The sequence below is a fragment of the Perca fluviatilis genome, chromosome 17, assembly GCF_010015445.1.
Source record: "Perca fluviatilis chromosome 17, GENO_Pfluv_1.0, whole genome shotgun sequence".
Taxonomy (NCBI): Eukaryota; Metazoa; Chordata; class Actinopteri; order Perciformes; family Percidae; genus Perca; species Perca fluviatilis.
This window is the reverse complement of record NC_053128.1, coordinates 22,504,323-22,531,088: the sequence shown is the minus strand read 5'-3', so window position 1 is coordinate 22,531,088 and position 26,766 is coordinate 22,504,323. Positions and strand designations below refer to the sequence as shown.

At 40.3% G+C, this 26,766-nt stretch overlaps 3 protein-coding genes across 6 annotated transcripts in view; 2 read left to right on the top strand and 1 right to left on the bottom strand.

The window, feature by feature from the left end:
* Positions 1–37: 37 nt before the first annotated feature.
* rx3 (retinal homeobox gene 3) lies at positions 38–7,207 on the top strand. 2 transcript variants are annotated; one of them, XR_005636638.1, is made up of 5 exons: positions 38–2,704; positions 3,029–3,264; positions 4,174–4,774; positions 6,908–6,976; positions 7,091–7,207. XR_005636638.1 is itself a non-coding variant. In XM_039779435.1 (3 exons), the coding sequence occupies exons 1-3, from the start codon at positions 2,446–2,448 to the stop codon at positions 4,618–4,620; spliced, it is 942 nt and encodes a 313-aa protein (XP_039635369.1). In that variant the 5' UTR covers positions 38–2,445; the 3' UTR covers positions 4,621–5,470. The 2 variants fall into 2 exon arrangements, 1 of the variants encoding a protein (XP_039635369.1); XM_039779435.1 differs by lacking the exons at positions 6,908–6,976; positions 7,091–7,207 and having other exon boundaries at positions 4,174–5,470.
* The window catches only part of LOC120545252 (gastrin-releasing peptide), a 27,692-nt gene continuing 7,609 nt past the window's right edge, over positions 6,684–26,766 (bottom strand). The window contains exons 1-4 of one of the 3 annotated variants that reach the window (XM_039779440.1): positions 15,582–15,620; positions 7,844–7,959; positions 7,054–7,280; positions 6,684–6,957 (exon numbers count right to left, since the gene is read on the bottom strand). In XM_039779440.1, coding sequence (XP_039635374.1) covers positions 6,904–6,957; positions 7,054–7,280; positions 7,844–7,959; positions 15,582–15,592 — 408 coding nt within the window. In that variant the 5' untranslated portion in view covers positions 15,593–15,620 and the 3' untranslated portion in view covers positions 6,684–6,903. Of the gene's footprint in view, positions 6,958–7,053; positions 7,281–7,843; positions 8,242–15,581; positions 15,621–26,766 lie in introns of those variants that run through there. The other 2 variants (XM_039779438.1, XM_039779439.1) reach the window with 2 other exon arrangements.
* The window catches only part of znf532 (zinc finger protein 532), a 16,789-nt gene continuing 5,419 nt past the window's right edge, over positions 15,397–26,766 (top strand). The window contains 5 exon segments of the mRNA XM_039779432.1: positions 15,397–15,975; positions 16,677–18,423; positions 23,922–24,395; positions 24,397–26,050; positions 26,331–26,512. Of these exon segments, the coding sequence (XP_039635366.1) occupies positions 23,953–24,395; positions 24,397–26,050; positions 26,331–26,512 (2,279 nt within the window). The 5' untranslated portion in view covers positions 15,397–15,975; positions 16,677–18,423; positions 23,922–23,952.

The window sequence follows — 26,766 nt, the reverse complement described above, 5'->3', positions numbered from 1 at the left end:
ATGTTCAAAGCTCATGTCTTTACTAAGCTCCAAGTGTCAGCCACTTATTGTCAATTTAAACTATCAAGGATCCCGATTTTTGTTATGCTTATTAACTGTAATGTTGCTGTATGGGGCTTTATGCTTGTCATTTCAAATCCTCAGTGGCTTTTAAAAAGGTCAGAGATTCTGTTGTACAACCATTAGACATTTAAGATTAAGCAACTTCAATTAATCCAATCTACCTGAAATAGGGCTAATGCAGTGAATAAAGAAATAGGTCTTAATTTAATTGGGCATTATCTAAACAGTAGTTAGGGAAGATTAGGCAGAATGGGGGGGGGATCCTCAACATTTAGAGTTTCACATGAACCCAAGTTTAAACGGCTGTGGATTTGTGAAGTCTGGAGATTACCTTATAATAGGATCAGCAGAGCCAAAGTTGTCAGCCTGTTCTCTCTCTTTCCCTCTCTCTCTCTCTCTCTCTCTCTCTCTCTCTCTCTCTCTCTCAGATACGTCATTCTTCTTTTTCTTGAATAAGAAAGTTGAGCTCCCAGCTATAGTCATATGCCTGTCTTCAAGTAAGAAAAAGATACAGAAACTCCCATTCGCTGATTCGCCCAACAAAACTTGCTGGAATTTCAACACTAAGCTAATGTTAGTTCTACTTTGACATTTTAGAAAATACACGTATTTGCTTTCTTGCAAAGACTTTGATGAGGAGATTGATGTAACTCTCATACAGTATGGTATGAAGCTAAAGCCAAGAGACGGTTAGCGTTGCTTTGCACATGCCTGGAAATGGGGAAACAGCTACCCGGGCTCTGTCTGAAAGTGACAAACTCCACCTACCAGCACCTCTAAAGCTCACTAATTAACACATTATATCTTTATTTTATCTGTACAAAAACCAAGTTACTGCTCCCAGCCAAGAAACAGTCATGGCATATAACCGCTGGGGAAAACAACAAATACAAACAATTGTTTTGTGCAGGTTAAACTAACAACATAATAAGATGTGTTAATTAATGAGCTAGAGGGGTGCTGATAGGTGGATCTTTTTTTTTTATCTTTGGTTAGAGCCAAGCTAGCTGTTTCCCTCAGTTTCTAGTGTTTGTGCTAAGCTAACCTAACAAGCTGCTGGCTGTAGCTCCATATTTACCAGACGGATATGAGATTCATCATTCATTCATTCAGCCTGTGTGCACGCGACTTTCAAGGCTAACCGGCAGCTGAGCATTGAGGTTATGAGACAGAAACGGAATGCTTAGCTTTTTCCATATTTTAACAATAAAACCGAATCAATTCAAACCCAATGAAATAAAGCTTAAGAACTTATTAGCATGCTCTGTATGTTGTTAGAGCTCCTCACATGCAAACACAAGAAAATAAGAGAGCCTCTTTAAAAAATGTTTACTGTATAAATAAACTTTTGCATGTGCTCAAGTCACAACTTTTTGCTGTTAATTGAAACAGTGCTTAGTTTGCACCTTCTCTCCCTCTGACCCCCCTCCCCTCATACAAACAAAGGATAAGGTCACCTTTTGTAATTAGGAAAAGCTAAATAGTTTTAAGGGTTTTAACTCTTTTGAGTAACATAATGTAATCCCCTTAAGCAGGATTACCACACTGCTGTCAATCTTTGTTTGCTGTTAAGTGGTTATAGCCCAAAATTGTTATTGTTTGGGCATTGTTACCCTCTTTGACTCAACACCGATAAGAAACTGGTTAAAGAAACTCCTCATAGTTTCAGTCTGATTTATGAATCATTTATTGTATTGCTTTTTAATGAGCCTATAAAAGTGTGTATGTCTCTTTTATTCAACGTGTCAGGAGGTGCATGATTTGTCCTTTATGTCAATAAAACACGTTTGCTCAACTAAATGAAATGTCTGTTGGGTTTGGCAACAATATCTTGACGCTTTGATTAAATATTAAGTTGTCATCTTGCAATCCCTGTCCTGACCAGAAATCATGTAATTATGATTTTGTTGTACCTTAATCTGTGGGCCCTAATCTTCCTCTTTTTTCACAGACTGACATGAACATGACATCTGGAGGAGTGGAAAGATGGGTTTAAGATTTATGTAAGTAGGTTTAGAGCCAGCACTGACTGATGCACTTGAGATGGGGAGGAGTTATATGGGAGGGTGTGCGCACTGGTGCCTGTTTGGGCGCACAGCTATACCCCTAAATTTAGGGCCAAATCCAACAGGACGTCCCCTCTCTGACGTGCAGCGTGGGTGCCGCGTGAGGAGGGGGTCTTACAGCAGGCACTACTTTAAAAGCCCCCTCTGAAGATGCTCATTATCCACTGAGCAAGACGGACTTACTGCTGTGCGTCTTGTGCGCAACTTTTCCAATCGGCTCTGCTTTGAAACTTATAACTTTACCAGACACAAAGAGCAGCGATACGTTATAAAGAAGTTGCGTAATTTTGACAATTTTTTTTTACTTTACCGACCAATGTGGCTTCTTGGATCAACTTCCCAAGTGATGATGATGATGGATGAGCGCCTGTCTCCTTCCGCACGCTCCGTGCAGAACCAGGGGGACAACCCGTCCACGGTCCACAGCATAGAGGCGATACTGGGATTTAAAGAGGACACCATCTTCCACAAATCAGCCTGCTACACCATGACCGAGAAAGTCCTGGTCAAAGATGCTGAGCGGAATGTAACCATGACCCCACTGAAGAAAAGTCATTCCTCAGAAAGTTTTGACAGTACGTTTCCTCCACATTTCAGCATCAACTCAGTTTAAGTGCCAATATATATTTACAACGTGCCATGTAGCCTTAAGTTTCTAAATTTTTAAACATTTAACATAACAAGTTTACTTTTTTCAGATGTTCTTGAGTTGTGTCATTTTCTTCATAGTGGCAAACACTCAGCAGATATAAAAAGCCTAAAAAAACAACAACGAATTCATTAAAAAAAAAAATCGTTTTACCTGAAATGATAAGAATTTGATTTCAGGACGCCTATTTAAACAAAACTTGAAATGTTCAGCTTTTTCTCCCGGTACTCACGCTCTCCTTTCCCCGCAGGTGTGGGTTGTGCCAGCGGCGCAGCTGAAGCCTCGGCCTGCCCGGACTCACCGGACGGAGACGGAAAACTGTCCGATGATGAAAACCCCAAGAAGAAACACCGTCGGAACCGTACAACATTCACCACCTTCCAGCTTCACGAGCTGGAGAGAGCGTTTGAAAAGTCCCATTACCCGGACGTGTACAGCAGGGAGGAGCTGGCGCTAAAGGTCAACCTGCCGGAGGTCCGAGTGCAGGTATGTCCCCAAAAACAACCGCTTTCATCGCTTTTTATTCCACTGTGCGCGCATATATTTGACCTGGAGGCCTGCAGGCAGTAAGGATGGCTGCATAACAAAAAGAGGCCACAAATGTGTGGCCATATCTGCATTATCTCCTAACATTTGTAATATTTTAAATAAATAAAACAATAGAAGAAAAACAAAGAATATTTCCCTAATGACATCATTATAGATGTAACGTTTACATTAAAGCTTTATTTTTGGGTATCTAACATTATTATATCAACTTTAAGAGATACATTAGAAATTTAGAGCAACAATTTGTAGGATAGCTTATTGGTTTAATTTACTCACAATCCTTTCATTTGTAGGGGGATCATAAATATAAAACTAAGGATCTTAAGATCTCTTAAGATTTATTTATTTATATAAATACTTCGTAAACATCAACACAGTAACAACATTTAGGAACGCAGTGTGTTCGGAGCATAGAACAGTAAGTGACTGCAAAAGCTGTTTTATTTATTTTGGCTGAATTCTAATTGATGTCAGTTATTGCTTTTATCACAGATTCAATATTGAAAGAAACTGCAAAAAGTAGAAGTTCAATGAATTTCTTAAAATATTACGTTTGTACAATCACTAATTATTGATTACAGCATTACGATTTAATGCAAAGTGCTTCCTTTAATAGCTGAAATCATCACTTATATCTCATATTGTCAACCTCCACATTTCTTAATATTTGAATACTTTCACACAATATTAGGTTATATAATAGCAATTGTTTTTTAAGCCTTTGATTGTTTTTAGCTTTAAAAACTTGTTTGTCCCCTCTCTCTTCTATCTATTATGTGTATCAGTTGCCTGAATAAAGTTGTCTTGAGTTTAATTTAATTTAAACCCCCCCCTCTTTCTTTCCAGGTGTGGTTTCAAAACCGGCGGGCCAAGTGGCGTCGGCAGGAGAAGCTGGAGGTGAACTCCATCAAGCTCCAGGACACCTCCTCCTCCTTGCTGTCCTTCAGCTGCTCTCCCAGCAGCTCCCTGGGCTCTGGTCTGCAGCTGGACCCCTGGCTCTCCAACCCCATCACCACCTCCACCTCCTTGCAGTCCCTCCCGGGCTTCATCACGGGCTCACAGGGCCTCCCGGGCACTTACACCCCTTCTCCTCCCCCTTCCATGCCCTCTGCCTTGCCGGCCTCCTTCCTTACCTCCCCGGCCCTGGGACAGAGCCCCCACCTGCCCCACATGGGCTCCATGTGCCTTCCGCCCCCGGCCTACCACTGCTCAGCTGATCCAAGGAACTCCAGTATAGCCTCACTGAGGATGAAGGCCAAGGAACACATTCAGTCTATTGGGAAGACGTGGTGATGCTGAGTGGAGGTTCAAAATGGACATCGAAACCCAGAATGCATCATGCTGCATATTTTGAGAAACTGACTACATCCTCATGCTGGCGGGATTGTTATTTTGGAAGAGTGGCATCTTCAGTTGACATCTATAGGATTCGAGACATCCTATAAGGGTAACACTTTACTTCTCTCTGTTTAGCAAGTAGTATTAATACATGGTTTATAACACACTATAATAAAGTTGTAAGCAGATATAAGTGTTTATTAATGTATTTATCCTCATGGGCACCCATAAGTTGAGGCTGAAGTATTAACAGATAATGAATGACAATATAGTAAAGCACAGTTGTAATAATATAAAATAGGTCTTCATAGGAGAATTAATGTACATTAATATTAACTTAAAATAGCCTTAGCTGCTTACAACTACATGATAATGTGTTATGAACAATTTATTAAATGTTTTTATACTGCTGATAAATGCTAAATAAGGAGACATAATGTAAAGTGGTACCCTTACAGGCAACTATCTGAACGTCTGTGACACTGACTGTAAAATTCCTGTAAAATATGAAACTAATGAACACTGATTATCTACACTGGTTTTCTTTTGCTTTGTCTTCTCTGCATGCTGTGTTTACTGTAAAGTTTTACATTCATTCAGCCCCATCTCATTCGTATCCAGTGTTATGCCAATATAACAAGTCCATTAGTACCCATCAGTATTTATTCTACTTTTGTAAATGGAGCTCTCCTCATTTGGACTCATTCCTCCCTGCTGCTTATTGATCTTCGTCATGAAAAGATTTAACGAATATGAATACTTTCTCTACACAATAAACTTCATATTGTAAAATTTATAAACAAAATTGTGGCTAATCATGTTTTCCCTGACGTGTCACATTTGAGACATGAAGATTTGTCGGAACATGTCTGACAGGATGAAGAATATGTGTGTGTACTTCAGGAACGACTGTGATGCAAAATAAATAATACAGCAGAATAGTTATGACCTGTAGTTGATCTGCCAATATCACATTAATGTCAAAAATGTTTCAAGTATTATTAATCATGCTGCAGAGTGGAAGTACATGGAAGCTCAGCATACACTAATTGTGGAAAATACTGAATACAGCACCCCTTAGTGGTGGATTCCACTAACATAATTATCAGGTTGGGAAAAATAAGCAATAAAACGTAAATTTAACACTAAATGCAAAGTTAGTGAGGAAGGGAAGCCAGTTGACATTTTCAGCTGTTTCATTCGGATAGATCATACTGAAGTGAGTTTGCAAATGCTGACTAAAACACAAATAGGGCCACACATTATACTGTAAACACAATTTTGAATAAAAAAAAATACATTTAATAACCTCTTTATGGTATCAAGTTTCACACCACCATAACATTTAATATAATGACAAGAATGGAGGGTGTGATAAAGAAGCAGCTTAAACTCCCCGACGACTTCCTCCCTCTGTTTTTACACATAGTTTGTCAACCCACTTATTTCCTCCTCATTAACTCCTGAAAACTTTATCCCATTCGCTCCTGGGATTAGACTCATAATGACGGGGTGAAAGTGGCTTGTACCTCTATTGTTCGCCAATCATCTGCGACAAATGAGGGAAGAGCACAGAAGAGAACACTTTCCTTTGGCTTTAAGAAAAAAGATGTGTAACCAAATTGTTTCAATTAGCATTTTCTATTGTCTGCAACCCCTGAGGGCTAATAATAGCCCCTGTCATCCTTTATCCTGCTGTCCTAAATACACACTGGGGTGTGTTGCTGTTTGTTCTGAGGAAAGCATCAAAGCTCACTGAATGTACCACAAACTGCTTTTGTCATCTGTAATTATGATGAGAACTCTTTATGCTTCACCCTGTTGGTAAGTTACTTAAAATGTAACAACAGAAGCTCTCAAAATGGATGTTGTGCGCAATCTGGTGGTACAAACTGGTTACTGTACAGGTGGCGTAAGATTTATGAGCTTTACATATTTTCAAACAAAAACTGAATGTGTTAAAAAAAATAAAAGGCCACTTGTCGTGTGCAAAGCATGATTAGACATCCACAATGCAGTTATCGCAATGTTAAATTTATTCAGCATCTCAATGCATTCAACATAACCTTATCCTGTCAGTCTGTAATCAAACTGCTGCATGATGCATATTAGAAATATTAAATTACTGATAAAATAATCTTCAATTTGCTTTCCAGCATACTCTTACAGCAGAAAAAAATATACAGTGTGAATATGTGATTACAGCACGTTTAGTTGATAATGATGACTGTCTTGTATTCAGGTGGATTCATTGTCTTGCAGTTTCAAAGCCAGAAGAAGAAGCTTGGACATCTATAATGGAGAAATAACTGTAAGGATAACATCTTATTTCCAAAAATGGTAACATTTGAAGAATCACCAATAGACACTGTCAACCCACAAACTAACCTCTCTGAGATATTTGTCTCTGTCCTCTTCTCTCCAGCCACTCTGCAGCCGAAGCAGCCGGTCTGCAGTCTGTGGCGTCGTCTGTTCCTGGTTCTTTTGTTGCATCAGTGCCTCCATCAGTTGCTCTGTGACCCCAGCTGTTTCTAAGGGTGTGAGGTAGTCACTGTCATGGTTTGTCTCCTGCAGTTCAGGTAGGCTCTCGATGCTCTTCTTTCCCATCAAATGACCTGGGGAGTCAGACGTAACGGGATGCATTAACTTTTCTGGAATAAATGTTATGGTCTAACATTTGGTTCAAACAACTGCCATGATAATCTGTAATTAAACTGTAAATAAAAATCCTCACTTTCACAACATTGGAAGACTGGATCAAACACATTGTATTCAGTATTTGTCTCCCATGAAACATCTTTCTTATCTAAAAGAGGTATGATTAATTACTTTAATGTAATTCAATTTGCTGAAATTGATTTATTTTGTGAGCCTGTCTATTACATGAACAGGGTAACGTATGAGTTATTAGAGCTGGCACAGAGATGAGATGTGCAGGCAAATCACTACATTAGTCCAATTAATAAATAGGCTAAGTTATCATTATGGTTATTAGTTATATTTGTTGGCATGCATATCAAGGAGTTCTAAATTAGCTTCAAATATTTTATTATATGATTTGCTCTAAATATTATCGCCAAATATGGTGCACATTTACCAAATAAATCACCAAATACAGTATTACGTCTAAAAATATATAATTTTGATTATCCTTTTTAAAATATGAAGTTTCTCTTACCTACTGCCCAGTGGTTACCCCGTGGATACATTTTGCCAACGACAGCTGCAGGACTCTCTGAGCAGTACAACACACACGGTATTGTAGCCAGAATAATAAAAAGTGGCCACACCGGTCTGCAAGTCCATAAAAAGCACAAGCACACTCCGCCCATGTTATCAGAGAAAAGGTCAGATCTAAATAGCAGTATTTGAATCCTAAGTTGAAGTTATTCAGCTTGATCTTACTTTAGAAAACCTCCACCATAGTTGATATTTTGTTGTGTGAGCCGACGTTGCAGCGGGGTAAAAGTGCTCCAGCTGCAGACTTGTTGAAGTTACACTCCCCGATGCCTTTGATAGAAATGACTAATGATGAACGTTAAACGCCCCTCCTGATACAAGCTGCACGTCAGCGGGTGTTTTTTTTAAAAGTGCCACGGTGGTGAAAAAGTCGTGATGACAATTGATTATCTATAGCATGTAATTATGAGGCTATTGCTCGCCATTGTTTGTTCAGAGATTGCTGGTGATTGCGGGAGGTGTCAACGTCATTTCACTATGATGGATGGGACTTCTGAGTAATTGCTTCCGTTTCAGTATGTAGGGAAAATATAGGCCTAAGTATTCAGATATTTTACATAAGAAAAAGTAGTAGCCTTATATATTATACATGTAGTAAGCAAACTGTACATTAAGTTGGCTATCAGGAGAAAAAGTACCTATCACCTTTCAAAGTATTATATAGGCTAATAATAATAATAATAATAATAATAATAATAATAATAATAATGATAATAATAATAAGGCTAAATTATTATAACAGAACTAGCATGTAAAAAGCATTTTAATACTGAAGGTTGAAGTGGAGCAACTTTTTACTACTTAATATAGATAACTGTAAGTGATATGTTTTAAATGCTATAAGTCTAAAAAGTACAGCTGTCAGATAAATCTAGTGGAGTAAAAAGAGTATGCCTTTGCAACCTAATTAGCATTGCTCTTATGTAGTGTTAATTTTGTCACCTATTTTTTATTTAGTCTTAGTCTTGTGCCAAATATCCTTGTTAGTTTTAGTCATTCACATATCTTTTTTGTTAGTCAAGTTTTAGTCGACTAAAAGTCTCGTCAGTTTAGTCTAGTTTTAGTCAAAAGAGAATTCCGTATATCTTAGTCAAGTTTTAGTCAAAACATTTTAGTCTTTTTTTAAATAAATTATTTCTGAGATTATTTCTGATAACCATTTCAGTCAAATAGTTATATAAAAATAAATTATATAATGTTATATAAATATCGAGCCTCTTCCTTATTTCACCAGTAAATTCCTGTTAAACGACAAAAACAACCACTGCATGAGAAAGGGATATTTTACAATAACTTTGAATGCAGCACAAGGCTGGCAAGGTGTATTTCAAGTGAACGCAACATATGTGTTATTTTTCAGGCAACGGCAGCTACAGACTGTCGTACGTCCCCCTGTTGGAATCCTCTACAGTGAAATACAGACAAACTTTTACACCATTTAGCTGTCAGCATTTTAACCGTGTTTACTCCAGCTGCTAGCTGACGGTAGGCTAACGTTACCTGCTGTCAGGTGTAGTGTTAACTAGCTAACAGTAGGCTAACGTTACCTGCTGCCAAGTGTAGTATTAACTAGCGTCCCGTGCAGCAATGTTTCGGTTGCCTCTAACGTCCATTCGTGCGCTTGCGACTTACAATGACTTACTTAGATACATAACAGCTACAAGTGTATGCACTACAGGATTTACCCTATCATACTTTATCGACAGGAGTAGATAGGTCAAATAGCAAACAGCCAGCCACAAATAGTCTATAAATAAGCATCAGGCTGTTTTTGAGATTTCACATGAACAATGGTTAAAGTAGAATACCATAATTCCTCCGTTCAATTAGACCTTAGCGACGCACCCCAAGCTTCCATCCTTAACAAACAGCCATGTATATGGGCTCTTCCAGGCTCTCCACTGCTGGCTGTTCCAATTTAACGGGAGAGAGGAGCAAGAGTGGTTAGGATCATCTTCAGCCAGAGAGGACATTATTTCTTCAGCTTCTTCTTGCGTTGTCACCCCGGGGGGAGATGTGCTAACAGGGCTTGCAGCAGGTGAATTAGTCGTGCTATTAACATCATCGCTACACAATTTCTTAGTAAAACCCAAATTAATTAAACGTACAATATGTAACTTTCTGCCGCTAGGGGTCTCTCAACCAAAACAATGGACAGTAAAACTTGACTTTTGAGGACGTTGGGGCATTTGCGTGGAATTATGGGAGTTTTTAGTGTTAAACACCTTCGCTGCCAGTTAGAATGCATCAGTTCACGGATGAGTTTACCCATTCAAGTTTATTCACGTTACATTTATTCATGTCATTCTAATAAAATAGCTGCAGTTTCCCCAACATAATTACGTTTTTCTTGATTAGATTTTTATTTGTAGCTGACCAGTTAGCTCGTGAGCCAGCAAGCTAACTGTAGCCAGCAGCTAAAACACAAAATATTTCACATATCAATGTCACCTTTTGGATCGTTTCAACACCGGCGTGGACGGGGTTTGTTGTAACGCTAGCTAGCTACTAAACGAGGCTGAGAGACGGGTGTGGGTGGGGATTGTCGGGGGAATCTCCGCGACAGTGAGGACGTTCGATGCCTGTTGTGCAGCAGCAGAACATCTCCCAGCTGCCTGGAATTATCTCCCCTTCACTTTTCAGTAATCTTAACTTTTTGTTTTGGTGCTTAACCCACCTTTTGTCGGGTTAATTTAGCTAACTGTAAAGACAGCTAAACGCGAAGGGGGGAGAAATTCGGCAGGGAGGAGATTTTCGGCACATACACCGGTAGCACTACGGAGATGTAGCTAACTCTATGGATGGCCGTTGTTGTGACTCGGTGACTGGTCTGATATGGTCCGTTTCCCGACGTTTAATTAAACTGCCGTTAGCGTCGTAAGCACCAGGCACTGGAGATGAGTTCTGGCCGGGGGGTTGCTGTAATAAAAGTAGCTGGCTGATAGCTGACTGGGGGCTAATGATAACTATGTCCCAGGGCTGTTGTCAGCTGTCATCCCGACTGAGTCTCTCTGCGCCGGAGGAGTGAGGCAGACAGACCGGGGTGTGCTAGCTGGCTAAATTAGCATTAGATTAATCGTCTATCTATACAGCTAACGTTAACGTTACTAGTGAAGTTATTTGTGGGTTAGCCCAGTCCTGTTAACTGTGGTCGAAACAGTCATACTAAAAATAACTTTATTAGCGTATGGATAATGTTGTAACCTCATAAATTTTACCCACAAAGCATTAGCATCAACGTTAGCTACTTGTCGATATTGAAAATAAATCTAAATAAATAAGGTCTCGGTTGTATTACTGTGATAAAAAGTGGGATGTAATTAATCACAAAATTATGCTGTATGGCCAAAAAAAAAGCAGTATTATGGTTTTTCTGTGACATTGTATGATTTACAATTACTCCTGAATGTCTCATCTTGGTGCCAGTGTTCTGACGGAAGTTAGAGTAACTACACAGTGAAAGGTTATATGACGCCACTGACTGGCGACTAAAGGAAACGTGCCGTGTCTGAAAATAAAATAACAGATTTCTCTGGGTTTGACATTTGGTGGAAACATTTGGGATAGTGTAAGAACACAACTCATAAAAATATATAACATAGGTATGGTCGTTTTTAGACATTTTAAAGCAGAAATGTTACATATTGTACCTTTAAACTGTCTTGTTTTCTTTTTGCCATGGCTATATGATGCTTACTGCAGAATGGATTTCAAGGATTTTGCGCGCCGATTAATGGCCTCCAACGTTTATATTTTTTCTACGAATCTTTGAGTTAACATCATGGTTAACATGTACTAAACATGAGTTGAATTTGCACCGCAGCGCCACCACACCTTGATGCTCATAACAAGAATAGCATGTATAGTTATCTTTATTGAAGTGAATTATGTTCAAATCGCCGACATGCATGAATGATATTTTTGCAGTTTTACACATAATAATCCACGATGATCACATTACACAAAACTGAAATTGCACGTCAAAATGACACATTGTCAACATTTTTAGAGACCCCCCAAAATTTCACAAATCACGTTTTCAGGGGAGCCCATGTCTTATTAAGGGGAGCCGAGCTCCCCCTAGCTCCCCCGTAGTTCACACCCTGCCCTTATGTCAACATTACCCATGATGTATCAACCGCTGAAAGCTCCATTTGTGATTTGGGTGCGTTATGCTAGTAGTGGCTAATGTAGCAAGCCTGAAGCAGAGATGAGGAGCGGTTAGCTTTCCAACTCCACACCCCCAGGACTTTTTTACATTTTCAAACTTGTAGTTTAACTTAGAGCTTGTAGTTGCTTTCAGCCACAACTGACATTGACTCAAGTGACATCATTTGAGGCAGTTAAGGCTTTGCGCAGCTCATCCGTAACCACAAAAGTATAAATTTATTTTAATTTTATTTTTTTACATATGATGACTATTCATGGTTAGTACTTCTCCACCTTTTGTATGATTAAAATATATGTATCAATATATTTTCAGTATCCTGTAGGAGTGTTAAGTCTGAGAATAGGTTGTTTGTTCAAGCAGCAATTACGACTCATATTAACGTTTATAGTGGTGGCCCCCTCTAGTGGCCACAATCTTTAACAGAAAGCCTGTGTTACAAACTGGGCATTTACCAGGCAATGAAGGTCCAAAAAAAGATGCTATTGGTTGCACTATGGGTAACGTAGGATCCAGGATCCATTTTTTGGGAGCTTGACTCATACTATGGCATTGTGGTTTAATTTCATCAGGTCTCAGTACAGTACTTAAAGTACATTTGCTGAGTTACTTTCCACCTCTAGGAATGTCAGAGTGTATACATACTCTGTTACACGTGAAAGCCTTTTCAGTCCATTCAAAGTTGAACAAGTACAGAAGTATTAAAAAGTATGAAAAGTATTCATCGTACAGAATGCCCCCTTTCAGAATGTTACATTATTATATATTATGGGATTATATTACTGATGCATTAACATGTTACCAGCATTATGTGTTTATTTTAGATTTGAAGATTCAAAATAACTACAAAGCACAGCTGTCATATAGTAAAACATACAATATTTGTCTCTGAAATATAATGGAGAAGTTTGAAGACATACCTAACCTGTATGCAACACCAGTTTAATTTATTGTTTTAATTCTTATATTGTGTCTGTAGAGTTTATATTTTATTGTGAAGAGCTTTGTGACATTTAATGTGCAGCTACAAATAAGATGTACTCATTTGCAGTTTTCTAAACATTGCCTTGTTTTCAGAGTAGGGGAAATGACGCAGAAGTTGCGAAAGAACACAGGTCATGAACGATAATAATTCATATTTTCGATGCAGACAACACCTGTTGTGTGTTCAGTTACAAGAATCTGACAATGCAGCATATGCCAGCTTGTTATGCATAGTCCACATCATTTATCGGTACAGTTTATTAAAGTGTATTTATCCCTTTGGAAATGTCAACAGTGTAAATTAAGCAGTCCTCAAACAGTGAGGCGCCCATGCATGTAGCGGTGTGAAATTCTCATACTTGACTGATCCCTTTCATGACAGTATTGACAGACAGATTGCTGGAGGAAGAGATCAATGAGGACAGATAAGGAGTCCACACAGGTAAGTAACATTTTGTGTTGAAAAGGTTGGCGGTTTCCTCTGGGTATTGTCAGGTCAAAAGCCCCACACACATCGCACATTGGAAAGTATCTCTGCCTCGTTACATATCTGCGTCCAAAGATGACCTTAACAAAACAGGATGAGTCACTTATAGTCAAAGGGCAGTATCAGGTAGTGCCATCTGAAATATGTTAGTTTATTTTTAATGCGAGACAACAAGATCCTGCTGTAGTCGTAGTCGTTGTAGATGTTGCTGAAGGAGTTCATAATTATTCACCGTCTCAATTATGAGTTCACCAACAGCCAACAATCATGTCTGATTGCCAGCCCTTGAGCACCTGCACTAGAGACCATTAAAATAATTTATAACCACACAATTAAACCAGATAAATTATTAGTTAGAATGTTTGAATAAGCATGCTTGACTGCATCATTCAGTTTTTTTGCATGTGCAAGCTGGTAATTATGAGTTTTGATTGATTCAAAAAAAAAAAACTATAGTTCTCGATACATAGGTATCCTCCTGCTATGCATAACTTTTTTTTTTTTAATCCAGTAAAAGTACTATTAAAAGTAAGAGTGGATAATGCAATAATATAACTCCAACTATAATATCCTGGTTTCATTTGTTGGCAGTAGAAACAGCAGATGGCACTGTTGGGCGAATTTAGGGAGCATTTTTATGGTGAGTCATGTATCAATAACTTAAAGTTTATATTTCACGTGTACGCTATGAATCATATGTTGTTAAAAGCATGAAACTACTGATTTCACTTTATACATTATCTACACTCTATGCTTTATTATCATGTATATAAAACAATACATTATTGTAATGTTACATGTTTCTTCAGTCTTATTTGATTGTATGTCATGTAATAAAGTGAAAAATAAGTGATCTCATTCATCAAATTTCTTTTTGAGCTGTGAAAATAATCCCCTTTCTTGTTTCTATTCTTCCTTTTCAAGTGTCATGATACATTTAGTGTCCTGATAGTGCTGTCTAGACTATAATAATATTGGCTTTATGAAAGCAAAAATGGGCCATTTAAGGAAGGAAGTGACAGAGTGTCAATCAGTTTGCCATTATGAGGTCTATGCTGGCAACTGTCCAATCAGAGACATTGGTAGCACTGGGATTTAAAGAAACATTGCTTTGCTTTCATATAGTTACACAAGCGGCAGAAAGAATATAAATGACTACTTCTATTGTTTGCAAATTGGTTGTTTTGATAAAGAATGTGCAACTATTCAAGCAACATATTTCCTTGCTGTATCTTTTTAATCCGAGAAATAATCTCCGTGCAAATTCCATTTGTTTGCAGGACAGGGTATTCCTCTTACATTTCCCTATAAGGTTGGAAAACGCAATGTCTGAGTGTATCACACATTCACTCCAACTCTTCTCCAGCTATACGAGTGAAATATTCAAACCCAAGGACTCCATATTTTTATGGATGCAACTATTCTAGGTGTTTTGTTCATTATTTTTCACACATTCCACCCCAAAATCAACCATTCAGTATCTATGGAAACTCCACTAGAACTTAAAATAAAGTTTTGTGGGTTTGATCATTGTCTGGGTGACCGCTTAGTGAGGCAGTGGGGTTAAACAGGTTTTAATTCGTGGTTAAACTGGGGGTCTGGATTCCCCGAAAGGATCAGATACAATGCTGTTAAGCAAAATTATTACTTACTACTTACTCTATATTTTTTGACAGAACAGGCCTATGTTAATAATTACATATTTCTGCTTCACTTAAGGCGAGGCAAAACAGGCAAAAACTGTTTTTTCATGCACTGGTCAATTTTGAGATTATGGGCTATATTGCATTCATACCATATCTTCTCTCAGACTAATGAAAAGAAAATATCCAAAATACACATTTAGGTGTTTATTTTACTACGTCTAGATTTCTCCTAAATTCACCAAACGTTAGTATTAAATAGCCTAATGCCTTTTTTGCACATCTACACATAAAAAAAATCAGAAACATTGTAATAAGAATTGTCTTAATGTAAGTAATCAACTGGCTAAGTTTCATGGCAATATCTATTAGTTCAACTTTTTACCCCATTTACCTGTAGTGCATCCCCTTAAAGTGTTAAGCAGCTTCTCTTTGCTGCTTATAGCCGACATGAATGGAGACAACGTGACGTCGTGACTGTGACTCTGTTCGGGGTGGGGGAGCATAGCAACCTCAGCCTCCTCTCCTGCACGGAATCTGTCAGAGGCGGGGGGCACCATGAGGGCCTATTATGATGCACAAATCTAACTGCCTTGCAGTGTATAAATTGCATTTGTGTTGTCTGATGAATACATCTGGCTTGATCCTTTCCATAATGAAGGCTAATTAGTTTATGCTGCAGCATTCATGGCTGTCTTTGATAGGTCTGCCAGATGTATCAAGGACTGGTAGCAGGCCAAAGAGAGACAGCCTTATTCAGCTGAAAGCCTCTCTCTGCAGTCTCCCAGGTAGGTTATGAAATACTTGTTTTGATCCTGTTTGGTTTACCAATTTATCTATCACATGTACTATAATGGGATGCCACCTTTCACGTTTAAATTGCCTTGTTTTTGTCGAATATAACATGTTATTCTGTCTGTACACTGCTGTGGAATCTACATGAATAAGCAAATCATGCTCGTATTTGCATTGTGAAATAGCATGATAATGAGTTACAATCCTTCATGTGTAGAAGAAAATGATGCCATTACTGTGTGTGTCGTCATACCATTTTAGGCTGAAAAGTAGCCAGATATCTCTTATTTTGATATGTGCTTTATATGTATGCATGTAGGTATGGGTGTTGCTAGATTTAAATCAAAGTTTATGACACTTCCATCCTAAATAACGAGAAGCCGACACAAGACTCGTTGACCTTGGAATACATTGCCGGATAATGGGCAGTTGGGCCTAGGCCTCTGCAATTTATGCAATATGTTATAAATATATAATTTATCGATTCCTGCATACAAATGTGCAGGATCGAGACAAGTTTATCAACATATCCCCGCATCAATTGGCTATATGCTTATGCTATGGCACAGGCCTAAAAGAACATGTAAAAAATGTAAGCGCCTATTTACTCTTCTCCTGCTCATTTCCTTTTCTTCCTCTCTATCTCCCCCACCTCCCTCTGTCTCCCACTCTCTCTCTTCTTTCTCTGCACCAGCTGCTGCTGCTGCTCCAGAGCCAGAGTGGAGAGTCCCCTCGCCCCCCTGCACAGACAGAGACAAAAGGCCTGATTCGCCTGCTGAACACTGCCCCCTTTCTCTGTCCGTCCCTTCATGAACGGCCGTAGTGATGGTGGTGGTGGCGGGGGCTTTAGGAGAAAACGAGGCCCGGACTGGGACTAATATCTAGGACTGACCCAGTGAAGGAGAGTGGAAGAGGGGGAGGGGAGGAGGAGGATGGGGACTGGAATGGTTGGGGCTGAGTAAAGGCAGGTGCTGAGGCCTCTACAGGAAGACTTTTTTTTCCTGAATATCTCTAAGAGTGGAAAATAATTTGACAAGGGTATGCCACATTTACCTTTATATATGCATGAACGTGCATGTTTATGTGTGTCTCTGTGGTGGCATATGTGGGCAGGGGTGACGTGTTTGATGGAAAGCATGGTGCATGTATAGCTTGTGTGTGCCCATGTCAGATTGTCTGTCCTGTACATGGGTGTAATGCTGCTGCGGGCTGCATGAAAGATTTTAGTTTTCGGATACTAGACTAGACTACCAGTGTATCTGGGATGAGAGCACTGGGGGATAAATAGGCCAAGGTACCAGACTGAGCTTCTACTACCATCATGGTTACCTAAATATGCTCCTTCCTTTCAATGTGTTAGTTGAAAAAGTTGAATCTCAGTTCCTGTTATCAGCCACCATTTGTACATTATTTTGTTTTAAATAATACCTATTTTGTTGTTCACATTGTATGATTTTTCTCATTTTCTTTACTGTTGTCCTGTTTTTATATGTCATGGTAACTGTGCTAACCCAAACACCATCTTTGTTGTGCATTTTCTGGACTTATTCTATGGTAGTGCAACCAACCAGAGAAGTTAATCTCCTTTAAACATGTTGCCACCTGTCTATTAAATGTTGTGTTCTTTTTTGACTAAATGTATGACAATATACTGTACATTTAGTTTGGTGAAAAATGTTGCAGTGTTTCCAGGTAGGTGGGCACAATGCTTCTGCCTGTGTGTTTCTGAGGCCGTACTGCAGCGCAGGGCTTTATGTTGGGTGACCGGAACCAGATGAAACCGGTTTGAGGCAGACAGAGGGCTGACAGGAACAATGCCGTCCCTGTGCTCCAGAGGGATAGAGATAGCCCAAGCTACTCCATGGCAGCCCTTCACATCTTAGCCACCGGCTACCATGGAACAGGCAGAGACCATGCCTCTGCTGTTGCTCGCTGCTGGCTGGATGTCGGTGTGCTACGCAACGCGGCTCATAGCGAGGGGGGCAGGGAGATTTGGGAAGGGACGAGGGCAGGGGGACGTGGCTGGTTGGGAGTTCTGTGAATCTGCAGCCTGGACCCACACACGCACACGCACACACACACACACACACACACACACACACACACACACACACACACACACACACACACACACACACACACACACACACAAGCATGATCCATCTGTCTGTTGTATGTCTATGGGCTGCTAGTGGTGCAGAGAATGACTAAGGAGGATCCTTACCCAGGACCACCACCACTCACCAGATCCATGGATGTAACCTGACCCTGTATTCTGGGCCTTTGCATGGTCGGGAAGAAGCAGGACTTTTTTTTTCTCCTCCAGGCAGGGTGGGGTGGTTGGCTTTTTGAGGGTTAGTATTGTTGTGACTGTTTGTTGCAGGATGGAAGGAAGAAGGGAAAGGTTTGGCTAGTGGCTGGAGAGGGACGGAAGCAAGAGGGTGAGGAGTGGCTGATTCACTTGCATGCTTCCACCATTGTCGTTTTACATTCACTTTGCTGAGATTTTAGTTTTACATAGATTATAGATTTCAGGTGGTAATGGTGCATGTGTATATTACACTGCTGTTGTTGAGAGGGGTTCTGTGTATTTTTCACATTTGTCTGTTTTTTACGTCAGGCTGCTCTGGCCGTTATGGCTGTGACTAGCTGTTCTTTCCACTAGGCTCTCTCTCTCTCTCTCTGCTGCAGCCTCACAAAGCTCAGCAGCCATTTTTTCCCCTCACTGCATTTCTTACCAGCCCTCTCCCTCCATAACATTTCTCCCTTTGTCTCGGTCATTTCGTTTATGTTTACGTCATTGTTACAACTACCCCATCGTCTGGATTGAACTGAGAATTGTTTTTGGAATTTTTTTAATTAAAAGATGAGGCAACAAGATAGGTAGGTCTTTGGGTGCAGATGTGTTTGACCATGCAAAGAGCAGTACTGGTTTAACTGCACGCACTGTAAGCAGCTCAGCAGCTGTGCCTTTTGTCCCCAACACCCATAATAAATACAGACACAGTGCATTTCAGTCCAATCATATCTTATTTGCAGTGCTCACTATAAGAAAAATAAAGAGTGGTTGGTTCTGAAGAGTTATAACCCACTGAAAGTTAAGTTTTTCTGATGTTGAATAACATTCTAAGACCTTTTGCTTAAAGAATTCACCTACAAAACATGTTTATGAACATTGCTTGTTTTCGATAAATAAACGTGTTTGCTTGAGTGACCATTACATCTTTTCCATCACCGTATCAGAAGTCTTCCCCTGTCATCATGGTCATATTTACATATTTCATTCAGCTTAAGTATTGTTTAGAAGTTTTATTCACCCCTAAAACCAGCTGCCAGTCTACTGATCACTGAGGACTCAGGAAAATTATTGAAAGGAAAACTTTTAAAAGTACTAATCGTCTATATTGTATCAATTACTTGGACCAGATTCATAATCCTCCTGATTATAGATCAGAATATATAGTATATTCAAAAAGAGGAACTCTCTGATGCCTCTCTTGCCTAAGTCCATTGGAAGCTTTTCAAAATGGATTACATTAGCACACTGGTTTTCTGTTTTTCTCCCTATGTCATTTGTTTAATTATAGCAATCCTGACCGTGTATTGATTGAAGAGGAAATGTTTTGCTAAGTACCCACATTTAATATAATCAAAATGTCAAATCTACCCCCCGTGGTGACCAGCAAGTGGTTCCCTGGTGTTTCTCTCTGAAACAGCTCAATAAAGTTACCCAACGTAAGGACAAATGAGTCATACATAGGACTAATTGTACGTCACCTGGACAAATCTTTTCAGAAGAGCTTTGCATCAGTGTGGTGCACAGACTGAATTGAAGATGTAGCAGGAGAGAACCATAGCTCAGTCTGCTAATGTATTAAGTAAACATCAAGCACCAGAAAGCAATGACTAAGTCATAGTTAACATGGTATTTTATAAGCTGTACTATATATGGACACTGGTGCACAATGTGGTGACGAATGATGAAGTCATACAAGCTGGGAATCTGTGTAATATCACACTATTAATAACATAAATTTGTTCTTTCATGCAGTATATAGCTAGGACCTTTCCCACTAACAGTAAACATTAGACCACTTTCAAGAACTCAAGTAATGCCATTGTCTGTTATAATATTTAACTATAAAAAGGATGAAAAATATAAAACACATTTTTATTGCATTGTGCTTCAGTTGTTTTTTTCTTCAGAATCCAACAGAGCAGGACTGAAAACTGTTAATTATTCTTTTATGAATAGCCTCAGGAATCAGTATGTGAAATTCTCAACTCTTCAAGAAATGATTTTAACAGGTATTTTTAATTTAGAATGTCTTGAGCAGCTGCTTCCATTACAGTCAACAATCAACAGTCTAGTAAATGTGAAGGACACTCTAAATAATTTATACTGACTGGAATGTACATCCACCCTCCATGCCAAACATTCCATTAAATCATTACCTTTGAAGAACTATTGTGTTTGTTTTATTTCCTTTACTGGGTAAGACAGGATTGTTTATACTTTTCTCATCCACAATTTATGAATTTTTCAAGGAATACAGATTTTTGCATTGCTGACTTCATTTCCCAATGTCACACTCCAACTTGATCAAAACTGAAAAGCAGAGACACTCATTAACAGGATAATATTATAGTGGCCTTAGTCTTCACTGCAAAATATCACCAATTTATCACTTTTAACTAGGGTTGGGTACTGAAATCCGGTGCTTATACAGCACCCGTGCCTTAACAACCGGTATCTACCAGACCGAATAGTAACGCGGATTTCGGTGCCTCATTTCGGTGCTACTGAAATGCCAGCGCTGCCCTCTGATGCTCCAAAATGGACGTTAGAGGCAACAGAAGCATCGCTGCATGTGACGCTAGTTAACATAATATACTTGGCAGCAGGTAACGTTAGCCTACCATTAGCTAGCAGCTGGATTAAACATGGTTAAAATGCTGACAGCTAACGTTAAACGGTGTATTTCACTGTAGAGGATTCCAACACCAAGACGTAACAGTCCGCAGCTGCCGTTGACGGAAAAACAACACAGACGCTGTGTCATTTGAAACTGGTGCATTCAAAGTTATTGTAAAATACCTTTTTTCCATCTAGTGGTTGTTTTTGTCGTTTACTGGTGAAATAAGTCATTGTTATGTTATTGTTATTACATTTTTAATAAAGCATTTCATTTTGACCATATGGCCTTAGCAATAAACAAGCCTTTCTTGAAGGTCGCCAAATGTTGTTTTGTGCTCCTTTTTTCTTTTTTATATACTTTAAGTATCGGTTCAGGCACCGGCACCATTTTAAAAGTATCGTTTTAGCACCGGTATCGGAAAAAAACCCAAACAATACTCAACCCTAATTTTATCAAATTCTAGTCTCAATATGAATTGATTGGTTACTTCCAATTACCATAAGAAAAGATAATGATGGATTTAGGATGAAAATTGAAAATTCATGTCTACAAGAATATGAACCTTATGTTATCTATGATCTATGGATATTATTGTCTTTTATCTTACCCAAGCCTAAAACCAAAATATCAGCTTCACACACGGCAATTAAAGGAATATTTCACCGATGGAAAGCTGAATATATCTTTAAATTGGGTCACTTATGTAGTAGAAATGTGAAAAAAAATTTTTAATTGGTGCCTTCTAGGCCGAGAAAAGCCAGAAAATGTGTTTTGGTCTTATATGGATGAAAAACACCAAATCCCAGAATGCACCTGCTTCGTTGCTTTGAGTCCACTCCCAAGCCACGCCTACCGCTTCACAGACAGACCGAGGCATTCAACTCAACTCGAGCGTGTTTTATTTCAACCATATACATGAAACAACGTTTCCTCGTGACTCAACGACATTATATAAAAACGACATACGAAACAGGCTACATTTAGTACACACACTTTATAGGCTCCGTAAAGTTCAGCTAACACATACTAGCATTAGCGCTTGGTGGGCTGTAAACACCGAGCATAAACACAGCCGTGAATTAGCGTGCAATGTAGAATGGTCGGCATTTAACAGTCACAAACTCCACCAGCAGTTCGCAGTTAAATGGATACAAATCACCACATTTCTGCGCCACTCTGTGTTAACACAGCCCACCTCTTTTACCTGGCGACAGAGCATCTCTAGCTCGGAGGGCTAGCAGGCCTGGTAGCTGGACAGTCCAGTACACTATTCAGGCATGTTTCCACAACAACAAAAACACAGCAGTCTCTCAACTCACGTTGGGAGTTTCGTTGAAGTTGGATGTAGTCCAGTTTGTGGTCTAAATGAGCGGACACTCCACCAGCAGTTAGCAGTAGCTAATTGGATTTTATTTCTACACCAGTCCGTTTAACACAGCCCACCTCCACGGGCCGGCGAGAGCAGCCTGGTAGCTGGATAGTCCCGGTTCCGGTACACTGTTGTTCAGGCATGTTTCCACAACAACAAAAACACAGCAGTCACTGAAATCACGTTGGGAGTTTCGTTGAAGGAGGATGTAGTCCAGCTTGTTGTTTAATGAGCAGACACTTGCAAGCAGGATGGATGGGACAGGTGGACAGCTAGCGTTAGCTTTCCACCTAGCCGATGAGGATGTCCCCTAGCCCGTACCGTGATTGAGCGACACCGCTGGTCTCCGTGCGAAGCGGCTTCGCGTAGTGTGCCGGTATTGCGTCTGTAATAACGTTTCCTGCATATTCTTCGATCTGTACCGATGTATCCCGGTGGTACACACGTCCGGTAGTTTGAATGCAGATAATTGTTGTAAATGTTTTCTGCTGAAAACCGAGAGCCTGTTTAGCGAAGATTCAAGATGGCTGACAGTCGTTTTCATTCGGAATACCTCGGCCAGACTCGGCAGTCCAACCCCCTGTGGGCGTGTTGAAAACATACGGAAGTAGATCCTACTACTGGCTGTAGTCCTTGCTTCTGGCCCAAAAATCTTCCGATGACGCAAAAATCGTCATTTTACGTCATCGGAAGATTTTTTCCAGGCCCCAAATGCAGAAATCTCTCGTCTCAGGGGGACATGAGGGAGGGAGGCACGGTCATTCAGAAATACTATCGGGTTTCTACTGATACAAAGCTGAATGCTAAATCGGTGAAGTATCCCTTTAATAATCTAATAAACAGATTGCCATGAATAGGCTAGGAACATCCAACACCAGATCACAAGGGATCAACTATAATAGTACACTGTGTTGATCTTTGATCTGCTATGCTGATTTTTGGCAAAGATAAATGAGTAAAACCATTATTCCCCTTTCACTATCACATACAAGACTGCATGTTGCAGCAACAGTAGTCTATATCCACGACGTTCAACTTTCGGGATTGCTCCAGTGCCGCCGGAAATTCCACCGAATGTAACTCTTTTCGGCCGGATGATCTCATTTTCTGCTTTCTTTGTGTTGTAATTTTAAACTATGGTTATGGTTAACTGCTCCTCAGATCTCTGCAGAGTAAATCCAGACAGCTAGCTAGACATCTGTTGAATCTGACTTTTCTGTTGCATGACTAAAACAACCTTTAAATGTACAAGTTCCTTCCTGAGGCTATTTAGCAGCGGCACCGTGGCTCCATCCAGCGCTTAGCACCGCCAAAGACGATTGTGATTGGTTTAAAGAAATGCCAATAAACCAGAGCACGTTTTTTTCCCGGAATGCTGTGTGGACTAGCCAGACCCTCCTCCGCAGCGCTGTGGATGAAGGTCTGGCAATGCGAGACTACAGCAACAGTAACAAGAATGTGATTACATTCAATTCTGTTTTTCTGTTACATTAATCAGATACAAACAACTGAAACAGACAGTAAGAAGACATTGATTGCAAAATGTGATATCTTATAGGATGTTGATGAACTCGTATCATTAGATATAGTTAAAAAACATAAACATGGCTTACATTGCTCATTACTCTACCATTTCATCTGTGTTACCCAGGTGATCCCCTCATCAGAATAGGAGCAGGACCATGGGAGATATGAAAACGCCAGACTTCGATGACCTGCTGGCGGCCTTCGACATCCCCGACATGGTGGATCCTAAAGCTGCTATTGAATCTGGCCCCAACAATGACCATGATGGACAGGTCAAGCAACCTAGTGGTCGGGTGACTACCAATGAAGAGGAGTCCCACAACCCCTCAACAGGACAAGACATTGGCGTTAGTGTCATTGTCAAGAACATCCGAAACACAGACACTAGTAAGCATGGTGAAATCATATCAGAGGAGGATGGTCATTTCCACCCCCAACCCAATTCTGGTGGCACTGGAAATGGACTTCATAATGGCTTCTTGAAGAATGGATGGATAGCTCCCAGGGAGAAAAAACAGCCAGTTAACAATGAATCACCTACCTTCAATCAGTTCAGCCCCATTTCCAGTGCTGAAGAGTTCGATGATGATGATAAAATAATATACTCAATCAAGTTTCCATGAGGGGGAACATCTAAAGGGAACTGTACCCAAGTATCAAGGTCTGGAGTGCAATGAGGCTGAAGAGCCAATGGGGCTTGTAAATGTGTCCAGTATGTCTCAAGTCAAAGCCAAGTCCTCTGCAAAACTTTCATCTTGTATAGCAGCCATTGCAGCCCTGAGTGCCAAAAAGGCTTATGCTACAGACTTGGTTTTTTTGGATTGTCCTACAACACAAAAAGAAGCCACTCCGATTAATAAAAATCCAAGAGCTCCAGAGAAGCCACATGAGCAGGAGTCAGCCCTAGAATTTGCAAAGAGGCTGCTAACAAAACAACCAGACAGCCCCTCTAGTGTCATCAGTGAGGGTAGCAGCAAAGATTCCCCTGCCTCAAGCACAGACACCCCGGTCATCCCAAAAGTCAGGATCAAAACAATCAAGACGTCTTCCGGCCAGATCAAGCGTACCGTCACCCGAGTTGTACCAGAGTTTGATCCTGAAGGTCTGAAAAAAGACGAGAATAGCCTTCTTGTCATTGCAACCACCAGTGCAAATTCCTCATCTCCTACCACAGTATTAGCCACCACTGGAGGCCCTTCAATTGAAATAGCCAAGCAAATGACTATTAAACCAGTGGCGACAGCTTTCCTGCCCGTCTCAGCAGTCAAGACAGCCGGTTCCAAGGTCATCAACCTGAAGCTAGCTAACAACACCACAGTCAAAGCAACAGTCATCCCCGCTGCGTCAGTGCAGAGTGCCAGCAGTGCCATCTTGAAAGCTGCTAATGCCATCCAGCAACAGACTGTCATGGTACCTGCCTCCAGTCTGGCTAATCCCAAACTTGTGCCAAAGACTGTCCATTTTAGTAAGCTCAATCTTCAGCCTCAGACTGTATCCTCTGCTGTCTGTGATCTCAAACAAGCCCTGTCCTCCTCAAGACATCCACAGCAAGTCAAACAGCATACAAATATGGCTGGCCGGACCTCAAAAAAAGTCTCTAGGATTCAAGTGTTCACCAGCTCTCAAAGCTCTGTAGTGGATGCCTTCAACAAAGTCCTGAGTAGCATAAATCCTGTCCCTGTGTATGTCCCGAACCTCTCTCCGCCATCCTCAGCTTGTATCTCGCTACCCTCACGTGGCTACAAGTGCATGGAGTGTGGAGATTCATTTGCTCTTGAGAGAAGCTTGACACATCACTACGAACGTCGTAGTGTGCGGATCGAGGTCACCTGTAACCACTGTGCCAAAAGTCTAGTGTTCTACAACAAATGCAGCCTCTTGTCTCATGCCAGGGGCCACAAGGACAAAGGGGTTGTCATGCAGTGCTCACATCTAATCCTAAAACCCATCCCTGCAGATCAGATGATAACCACATCACCCTCATCAGGCCCACCCAACATTACTGGCACCACTCCCAACCCCCAAGCACAAACATCCACAAGTCAAATCTCAGGGAGAGTTACTGGTGGAGGGTCCCAAAGTACAGTGATTTCAGCTCCATGCAGTGCTTCTCTTGTGGCAGCCATGCCGTTAGAGTATGATGCATCGAAGCTCTGCAGGCACAGTCTAAAGTGCTTGGAGTGTAACAAAATGTTTCAGGATGACAGCTCGCTAGCTATGCACTACCAACAGGCACCAGAGTCCAGTGGGCAGGTGTGTGTTTTTAATTTGTGAACTGCTACTTAATATTTATTTAATTAATCAGCCTTTTAGTGATGGGAGCAGCTATTTTGGGGAGGATCTGGTTCCCATTCATTTTTCCCATACACAATGGTACGTGACTCACATTTGGAGCACAACTACGGCTTGGATCCACATGAAACATTAAAAGAAGTATCATTTATTCAAAGATAACCCCTCAAATTATGGGTGCAATCATTTCAGTGCCATGATAAAATGCAATTGATGATCTTCTTAATCTCCTCTTTTTTAGAAAACATGCTCCATCTGCCAAATGCTTCTCCCAAATCAGTGCAGCTTTCTGTCACACCAGCGAATCCACCAGCACAAGTCTCCTTACATCTGCCCTGAGTGTGGTGCCAGCTGCCGATCTGTCCACTTCCAATCACATGTCACCAAGAACTGCCTGCATTACACCCGTAGAGTCGGCTACCGGTCAGTCTACTTTAACTAAAATCATAATGTTATTTATTTGCATTTTGGTCTTGTGCTGAGATGTAGTTTTTTAACTTTAATTTCCAAATTATTTCTTCTGTTAAGACCCTAATATTTTTGGATAGTCAAATCTGACCTTTGAGCAGTGTTCCTCCTTTCTAAATCTAAGTACAATGTCACTTCTAATTACAGTTATTATTACATTGGCCTCAACTTGACAATCCCATATTACTGAAAGGGGTATTATTCACTAT